The following is a 10,627-nucleotide window of genomic DNA, read 5'->3' on the forward strand; positions in this document are numbered from 1 at the left end:
AATAAAGATTGTTATGCACATTTACTATTTTACCCTCGCTGGTTATCTACCTGAAATTTTCATATATATTTTTTTTAAAAAAATTGACTAAGTCAGGTTTTGAATATAAGTCGGTAAAAAATTATATATATATATATATACACACGCTCGGTCCACATGAAATTATTTTTATTAGTGAAAATATCATTTTCTCATTAATATTAATTATAGCATTGATTTTATTAATTTTGGATTTTAATTAATCATTACAAATATATGTAATTATATAAATTATTTTTCATTTATTGTGAAAATCATCTTACACACATAAAAAAAAAAAATTATTATTATATATTAAAATCACTCAATTCATAGAATTTTTTTTTTTCTTTTAAAAAATTACAATTATGCAACCTATGGATCGAATTGAAGAAGAATATAACATATTTCAAAATATTGACAATGAATATTACGATAAAAGAACTTCGAACTTCACTAATTTTTTTTTTTTAAATCAAATTTTTAAATATTTTATGTCACATTATATATCAATTTGATTGCCAGTATCTTATAAAGCATAAAATAACAGTTTTATATTAAATGTTCAATCTATCATTATTTTTCATTTCGTTGAAGATTAAAAGTGATATTTAGATATGACTTTTTAATTACCTTTGATGCAAAAGATAGCAAATCTTTTATTTATTAGGGAAACTTAGTTCAATATTTTTAATTTTATATACACCATATTTAAATATTGAAAAAATAAAATTTTAAAATATATACAATAAAATACACAATATTAAATATATGACATCACATTTTTATACTATATACATCAATTTTGTCAAATAGAGATATCATCTTGTTACACATATATTTTGAACATAATTTCATTACATCTATCCATACACTCTAACAAAATTCTCGTTTTTATTATTTATTCTCTATTTTTGAAAATATGAAACAATCACAATAAAAAAAAAAAACAAAAAACAAAAAATGTAATTAACACTCATAGCAAAGAGTTAACAAACAACAAACTTTTAAAATAAGTATCACGTATGAATACCTCAACGAATCACCATTTGGCCGAAATAACTATTTGTTGTTTAGATCGACCACTTTTCTAGGCACAAGTGAAATTAGATGAACTTGGTTTTCGCCCATTCGGTTTCAAATATATAAAAAATATATAAATCTATCGAAAAACTTTTTCAAATAGCATACATATTTCCTTGCTCAAACTCAATACCAACCTTGTGAAGAAATTATAAATTTTATTGTTGTTTATGGCATAACCATAAGTATAACTGATACATTACCCCTTCAAAACTCTTAAACGGAAAAAAATAGAAAATAAAAAACTCTTTATAAAAATGATTGCAACTTATTATAGTCGGCTACAATTGCATTTTTATGAAATATCAAATAGAAGAATGTATATATAATACAATATTTCCTTATAAAGTGGGGTCCAAATTTTCACTACAAGCAATTTGTTATCCTTCTCGAGAAGTAAAACATTCACTACAATCTTGCTACCCCCTACCATCCCGTAGTCCAGTGGCCATATTGAAGTAAACAATCGCAAATTAAAACACATTTAACAAACTACTGTCAACAAGAACCAAAAATCGGTGTTTGAAACTTCATGATGTGCTTTGGTCCTATTGCACTTCATTTAAAATGCCAATAGATATGTCATCATTCAGACTAGTTTATGGAAAACCATACCACTTGCCTCTCGAGTTGGAAATAAGGTCTACTAGACCATTCAATTTTTGAATTTTAACTTGTTTCCAACTCAAAAAAAGCGAAAAGATTATTTGATGAACTTGGATGAATTTTGTTTTCTCATGTATGAAAATATCATGATCTAAAGAGAGCGTGCTTGATTCTACCATGACAAAATGGTTTGTAATAAGCATTTTGCCAAAGGAGAAAAAATTCTATTCTACAATTCAAAATTGCACTTATTCTTATGAAACTTCAAATCACAGTAGATCTAGTCATACATTGTTAAACAAGTGTTAACTAGCGAAACTGTACAAATCTATGATCTTATTTCCATCATATGATTAAGATGAGTTTCTTGTCAACATAATGCATCTCAAGCTCAATACTGAAAAATTTTCTATACTTTGTGACTTATAAATTTAAGATCTGACTTCTTTAGTCATGAATGATGGAATTTCACATTCTAGTTGACATTTGTTTAAGACGAAAGAAGATTCAATGCGATGAGGATGAGTCACACAAAATTATGTCCTTTGTAGTATCATTTTTCTACCACCCCTACTTAAAAGTTTTTGTGCACTTGCAACTCATGAATTGATAACTTTCTTGTATAGTTTCACAAATTTCATTTTATGTTTCGCATTATAGTTAATTTAATGACTTCGTAGGTTAAAATTCTAAGAGATTCAATGCTCGCATATTGTGAATTGCAAAAAATAAGAACTTTATTCCTGAGTTCTTTTTGCCCCAACCCTTATACATTTCAAAATTTGTAGAACTACCACTAAAGATTTTTAAAACTATAAACCTCTTTAAATTTGCCCCAACCCTTATACATTCCTGAGTTTTTTTTGCATTTTTGTTTTTCCATACGAACTTGCGTCTATTATAGTAAAACCAATCAAACACTGATACTACAAAACTCTTTAATTTTTACATAAATTAAAAAAAATATTACATCTACAATTAATTTATACATAAAATACAAAGATTGTTTTAAAAAAAAATCTTACCCACTTCTGCTAACCAATAAAATATTGTTATTTTTTAATCTATTAGAGAAATTTATAAATGGTTCATTTGGATTGGATTGGGACGAAAGGATTATCTACATTAATTAATTCTAATCTTAATTCTTAACTAATAGACTAATAAATAATTACTAATAGACTAATAAATAATTATTTTACAAATTTTATATATTATTTATATAATTTTTACAATAATAAAAAAATATGAATTAGAAAATCGAAATCAAAGTTAATCGTAATAACTAAAATTAAGAAAATCAGAAAAAAAAAAAATTGATGTAAACTAGCGATTTTAAAACCGTAATCGAAATTGTGTTCGGAAGATTTGATTTTCTTTCGACTTTTCGACAAACCAAAACCGATGATTTCGAACCGTTCGGGCAAGTCTAGCAAAGGCCAAGACAGACATCTTATCCCTAGCTAGTTCACCTACAGATCTGCCAACCAACCGCAATTACAACCACCACCTTCATGCATAACACTAATGTCAATGTTATGGATCTCTATTCATCATATTTTTTTATTTATTTATTTTTTAAAGAAATAAACCAAATATTTAAGTTTCTATTATCTTATTATATTAATATTAAATTTATATTTAAAATATAAAATTAACACTTATTTATATCATATAAATTCAAAGATTTTATTTTTTCTGTTCCATATAAAAGTGTCTAATTTTTTTTTTTTAATTTTCGTTCGTCTATATAATTTATTCTTTTTATTTTTGTAAAAATATACACTTGAGCATTTTTAATTTTATTATTTATAATTTTCTTTAAATTTTAATTAAATTTTTTAGTTATCTTAACCTTAATCTATAATTATTTTTACTAATAAATTTCTTAATTATTGTTATTATATTCTTGGTTAAATTTTCATATTTACATAAAATTAAACAATTAAAATAAACATATAAAGTATAAAATTTGAGTAGAAATAACTAGAACCGGCAATTGGTCGATTCGTGTCGGATTCGTGTTGACACGTCTATTATCGTGTCGGGTTCGAGTTGACTCGTGTTGACCCGTATACATAATTAAGTCGAATTTTTTTGATTCAAATTAAATAATTTTTTGTTATGTTAGTTTTTATTGGTTTGAGCGTAAATTATGTTGAATTATTTAAAATTGAACTTAGTTTAAATTAATTTATAAGAAAATTAATAAATTATGATTATTTTAAATATATAATAAATATATTAATCAATATTAATATCTAATAATCGGGTTGTCGTGTTGGGTTCGAGTTGAGAGTCTCAACCTTAATTCGACCCGTTTACTATCGTATCGTCGGGTTCGTGTCAACCCGTATATATAATTGAATTGAAATCTTTGACCCAAATCCAATTATTTTGTATGAAATTGTGGTATCGAGTCAATTTTTGCGAAATAACTGAAGACTATCAATAATTAATTATGCTAATAGTTAATTGACCAGCACTCCTTATTTTATCAATTATTTAATTACAACCATTAAAGATATCATCAGTAAACACTGACCTCTCGGCATGTTATCCATACGCTTTTAAATTCCCAAAAAAAAAGAAAAAAAAAAAAAAAAACACGAAGGAAAAATCACCGCAATTACTGGGTGGTTGGATGATCTCGATCGTCCATTACAATAGCCAACGGCTGAGATTTCTTCATATTCCCTTGAGCCCTGCGATGTTCCCTTCGATGACGTCATCAAGCGACGTCATCTGCAAAACGTCATTCCTAAATTTCGAATTAAAAAAAAAAAAATGAAATAAATTTTGGAGGCCTATTATTATTTGAATTAATTTTAATCATTTATTTATTTATTTATTCCCACCACTATTACATTTTCAATGGATCAAACTTCAATTAAATTAATTAAAATGGATTGACGTCCCCAAACAAACAAACAGAAAATTTTCAGCGGAACTACAAACCCTCGTTTCTCTCCGATCCTCAATTCCCTAATTTGATTAGATCCCCAAATTGCACTCCGACGCGATTATGGACGGCGAAAATCTTCATCTCAATCATCCAAATCTCCGTAATGATGCGAGGAAGAAGAGACTGGTTGTGGAGGAGCTTTTGAAGGGGAAGGAAATGGCGGTGGAGCTCCAAACCCTACTTCAGGCTGCACCTCAATTAGACGCCGCAACTGCCGTCGACCTTTCGCTCCAGATCTTCAGATCCTTCCGAAATACTCTCTCCGACCTCAGTTTTTGCTCCGACGACTCCACTCAGACTCAGATCCCCGCCGTTGACTGTCGCCGGAAAACAAACAGTCCGGCGCCGGAAGAACGCTTGAAGAATCGGAGAGGCTGTTACAAGAGGAGGTCAGTTTTTTTTTTTTTTTTAAATAATAATCATTATTTAACATATATATATTGTGAGCAAATACTGAAAATATATTTTGGGAGATTCGTACAAAGTACACAGTTTTTAAAGCCAAAAAATTAAAATTGTTTATACAAATCTGATCTTATCTTATCTCCAATCACAACTTTTGATATTTGTCCATGGCTGAAACTCGAAAATTTCTTATTCTTCTTCTTTTGGCTGTTACTATCATTTCAATTAAAAATTCTTAGAAATACATATGTCTATATAGATGTGTTGAATGAATTTGTTCTTATTGATGAATATACATATAATGAATGAATTCCAGAAAGAGTTCAGAGTCATGGACAGTAGAATCTTCAACTATAGAAGATGGTTTTGCATGGAGAAAATATGGACAAAAGGCCATCATCGATTCTGATTATCCCAGGTAACAATTTACTTAATTCATATAATTCTCTATTAATTGAGAAAATTCATTTCATATTTATTTATTTATTTTTGATGTAGTATATGATATATATATATATATTTATATATATATACACACACGCGCCCTTTATCCCCAATCGTAAAAATACAATATAAGAAAATATCATTTTTGTAACGAGTTTTTTTCGTCCTTAAATCCACTTTTTCGATTACTAATAACATCAGAGATAGAGACGTAATTAATAATAAAATTACTTTAGTTAGCTAAGTGGGCTTTAGAGACGTAATTTCGTTACAAATATACTAATCTTTTTTATAATATTTCTAATGTGTGTGTATGTAGGTCATTTTCATTCATCCTTTCAATATGTAATTAATTGGTATTTTTATTAATTATTGTATTCTTTCATCTTTATTTTTGAACTATTTATTAAAACAAAAAAATACTCTGAAAAATCACCTTTAATAGTATTTTTCATTCAAAACTTTATTATTTTTAATATAACTAAAATTTATAAACTTAGATGGTGTGTTATTTCAATTTTTTCCCTTTTGTTGGGTGTGTTCTTTTCATGTTTGTTTTATGTGTTTTTTATTTTGGATTTTGATATTTTGAGGTTCAATATAATGGGTTTGTTTGGTGTGTTTTCAATTTCTCATTTTCACTATTTATTTTATTTTATTTTATTTTTATCAAAATATTACATCCTATATCAATTCCTTAATTTTACTCTTTCGGTTCCGGATGAAAATATACATTTGAATTTTTGTAGTATATTGAAAAAAATAAATAAATTATTTCTTAGTGAAAGTGTGGAAGATAGTTTTAATACTTTTTCCTTTATATTTTATGTATATGTGTGTGTAATCTTGTCATTTATGTAAAAATTAAACATATTTTAGTATTAATGTTGTAATTAGTTTTACTATACGAAATGAATAATTTTGAGTAGGATAAAAATAATAAAAAATGTATTTTTAATTGAAACGGAAAGAGTATATTATATAGGAATTTTTTTTTATATTTAAAATTATATAACACAATATTGATTTATATTACATTAAATAATTATTATAATTAAAAAATATATATTAGATTAAAATACTTGAAAACACAACCAATATTTTTATATGAAAATTATGTGGAAGGATATAATTTTCTTGAAGAAAAATTGTAAGATTGTATAGAAAAGGAATTAAATAATAATAATAATAATAATAATAATAATATTATTATTATTATTATTATTATTATTATTATTATTATTATTATTATTATTATGATGATGATGGAACAAAACTTCTTTCTTTGCCCATTCCTCTTTAGCTTATCAACACTTGCCATAATTTATATCAAAAGATTGTCCAAATAAAAAGGTGTAAGTGATTACTTTTCTTGATGTGTACACTTTTGTCTTGTGTCTAATACTATATAATAAAAAATTTCATTAATAAAGCTTTATGTGTTCCAAATGGTGGCTGGTTTTAGAAAATAAATAAATAACATTTTGTTTGCATAAATATTTTGTAAAGTTTTCATACTAGTCATAAAAAATAAAAAATAAAAATTGTTTTTTCAAAAAATATAATATATATATTTTTTTCTAGCACAATATATCATGCCAAATATATAATTTTTTATTATTTTCAAATTTTTTCAAAACTTCCAAAATATATATGTAAATAGAGCCCAAATCATTGGAGATTTAGGTAATATTAATTTTTATTTTAATGTAGTCTTAAAAGGGTAAAATTCATTTTATTTTATCGGTCCATTTTCTTATTAATAAGTTTGATACCTAATTTATCATGATCATGGTCATCATCATCATCGCCATCACCATCACCGTTACTTATTATTTTCATATTATTGAATGCTCAATTGCATTTTTGTTTATTGTAATTTTTTTTTGTCAATTATGTTAAATTACTATGAAATAAATGAATTATTAATAGGATGAAATAAATTAGCAGCTCCTAACCAAAGCTCTATTTAACATTTAGTTGTACTGTTGCAATTTACAGTATTGACAAAAAGAACAACAGTAAACAAAAATGATGAATTACAGACCAAACAAAAGGCCAAAATGGAAAAAGGAAATCAAATAAAAGGAAACAAAAACCTACTTTTAAAAGAATAATAATAATATCTTATTATTATTATTATTATTATTATTATTATTATTATTATTATTATTATTATTATTATGTATGTGAAATAGTTGTTGAATGTAATATTTTCAATATATTTTTTTTAGTGCGTTTTATTTTCTTCTTTTGAAAACAAAAAAAAAACAACTATCAGTAAATGATGGTCAAGTTTTCATTTCTTTTTTTTAATATGAAACTAATTACATGTAAAAATTCGAATAGAAAAAGAAATGTGTTTGGAGATAAAAATGAATGTTTAAAAGAATTTAGAAATTATATATATAATTGCATATAATAAAACATCATCCTCAATTTAAATAACAAATTCTCTTATAATAATTTTTTTGTGAAACAATTAGGGTGTGTTTGTTGGAGGTTTGGATTTTGAGTTGAGATTTGAATAGTAAAAAAATTAATTGGAATAGTAGTATGATGTGATATAAATATGTATTAATGTGATATTTTCAACTTAACATTAATTTTCTGAATAATATTGAAAAATAGAAAATAGGTGTTTGATTTGATATTTTTTTTTGAAGAAAATTTTTTGTGTGAATTTTACAAACTTTTTAAATCCTTCAAACAAACTTCTTGGTGTGGGTGTTGTACCAGGTGCTATTACAGGTGTACCCACAAGAATGAAGGGTGCAAAGCTACAAAGCAGGTTCAAATGATCAAGAAGAATCCCACATTATTATACCAAACTACATACATCACTCGCCATTCTTGCTCCAATTTTAGGGCTTACAATAATTCCAATCTCATTTTGTGCCCTTCCGATGTCCCGGAGCCCGAAAATCTCATCAGTTTCCGGCCCACAATTAGGGATGATATCGAAATCATTAATTCTACAGAAAAAATCACATCTGAATCAGTTTCAGAAAAATCGAAGAATCATGATGATCAAGATCAATCGAGGGCAGTAATCTTGCCGGAGAATGAGAATGATCGAGCCGGAGTTGGTTATGGTCTGGCGTCGTCGTGTGAGTCTACTAGCTTGCAGTATTATGGGATGGACGACGTCGACTGCAATCAGTTTGATAGTTTATTCTGTTATAATGTTGATGATGATCAGATTGTGTTCTGATGATGAAAAGATTATTGTGTGCTGCTTGCATGGAAAATGTTTCATTGTTGTTGTAATAAGCTAAAAAAAATAAAATTAAGATACAAAGTTACTTGATGGAGTGATGAAGTTGGGATATATTGTTTTACCTTAAACATTGTTGTAATAAGTGAAATATTGGGACAAGGGTTTTTTTTTTTTTTTTTTTTTTTTTGAGTTTTAACGTGATGGAGTTGGACAAATGTATGTACAAGATTTACCTTGAACATTGTTGTAAGAAGTGAAACTTTTGTTTAAGGGTTTTGATTTATCGAGTTTTAATGTGATGGAGTTGTACAAATATTTGTACGAGATTTACCTAAAACATTGTTGTAAGAAGTGAAACTTTCGTGTATAAGGGCTTTGATTTATCGAGTTTTAATTTATTGGAGTTGGACAAAAATACTAATGAGTGTTAATTTAAACTTTGTTGTAACTTGTAATTAATTAAGAAGTGAAATTGTTGTATAAGGGCTTTGTTTTTTAGAGTTTTACCGTGTTTGAGTTGGACATAAGAGCACACTTATAGTATATTTGGTAGTACTCACTTCATCCGCAAAAATCATGTTAGTAGTTTTTTAATTATCGATTAAACTTATGCACAATTTATTTATAGTAACTAATTTTATTTATTTATAATTTAATTATTCCTTAACAATAATAATTAATTTTCCACTGTTTTTTCTAATCATACATCCCATCACTTTTTTTTTTTTTTTATCAATTATTTAATAAATTTTTATAAAACTTTTCACTTTAGTTTTAACCTATCCTACTTAAAAATTAAAAGACTATTAGTTTTTAATATCTATAATTTTTGCAAACAGAAGAACTATGTTATATGTTCAAGGAGGTAAATTATATTTGCAGAGTGGTGTTTTCCCTAGGCATTCGGTTTAGATAAGGGTGTTTCGGAGTTTTAACAAAATTTTAAAATAATAAAAATTAAGATTTGATTTGATATTTTTAAAATATATATATTTAAATTTTTGCATAAATTATTTGAATTTGGATTTATATAAATTATTAATATATATACTTTTTTCTTAAAAAATATTAAATCAAATCTTTAATTTTTCCTAGATATATATCTGTTGGATGTGATATGTTTAAGGTTGGAAATATATATCTTTGAATAATATAATGATTTATTATTTCAGTTTTAAAGTATTCAAGTCATATATATGCGCACATTTATATTATTTGATTGTGTGTAATATATTTTGAATTTTAAACGAGTTAAATAAAGTTGAGATGTACTTAAAATTTTTACTTAATTTATTATTATATGTATACTTTTTTAAAGAATCAATTTAAACATCTATTTATATCACAAATTACTTCAAACAATTACTATTGTTTAAAATTTTTATTATTTCAAAAACAACAAAACACAACCAAACAAATCCTTATTTATTGTTAAATTTAAAACATATACTCCCTCCGTCCCTAAGTATCCATTTACTTTTAGCGTGTTGATCTTTGGATATTAATTATTATATCAAAACGTATTACAAATCAAGGAAAAATTGCAAAAATATTTCTGTTAGTGTCTTATAATATTAATATAACATTTGTATAAAAAATTATACAAATAAAGATATTTTTAATATTAAGTACAATGACGTAAAATGTAAATGAATACCTTATTATGGGACGAATGAAGTATATAATATATATAGGGCTGTAAATGAATATTACACTGAATAGTTTGCTATATCTATAAAAGCTAGAACTCTTTCTTGGTTCAAATTATATTTAGATAAACAACAAACATTTTAAGGAAAAATATAAGATAAAATATTAGCAGTAACACTTACTTGTCTACTGTATTAGCAAATCTCAATCCCTGCACGAATCATTAGGGTATGTAA

The 10,627-nt window shown here is 25.5% G+C and overlaps 1 protein-coding gene across 1 annotated transcript; it reads left to right on the forward strand.

Moving 5' to 3' along the window:
* Positions 1-4,597: 4,597 nt before the first annotated feature.
* On the forward strand, positions 4,598-9,035 carry LOC127256147 (WRKY DNA-binding transcription factor 70-like). The gene is made up of 3 exons (XM_051281995.1): positions 4,598-5,061; positions 5,394-5,495; positions 8,261-9,035. Exons 1-3 carry the CDS (start codon positions 4,733-4,735, stop codon positions 8,733-8,735), a joined length of 906 nt encoding a protein of 301 aa, XP_051137952.1. The 5' UTR covers positions 4,598-4,732; the 3' UTR covers positions 8,736-9,035.
* Positions 9,036-10,627: the final 1,592 nt, after the last annotated feature.

The sequence above is a fragment of the Andrographis paniculata genome, unplaced genomic scaffold (assembly GCF_009805555.1).
Source record: "Andrographis paniculata isolate CXL003 unplaced genomic scaffold, ASM980555v1 Contig55END, whole genome shotgun sequence".
NCBI lineage: Eukaryota > Viridiplantae > Streptophyta > Magnoliopsida > Lamiales > Acanthaceae > Andrographis > Andrographis paniculata.

Coding starts and splice junctions, on each gene's coding strand:
- LOC127256147 (XM_051281995.1), top strand. CDS start 4,733: ATGGACGGCGAAAATCTTCATCTCAATCATCCAAATCTCCGTAATGAT. Junction 5,062..5,393: donor AGAGGCTGTTACAAGAGGAG/GTCAGTTTTTTT, acceptor AATGAATTCCAG/AAAGAGTTCAGAGTCATGGA. Junction 5,496..8,260: donor ATCGATTCTGATTATCCCAG/GTAACAATTTAC, acceptor GTGTTGTACCAG/GTGCTATTACAGGTGTACCC.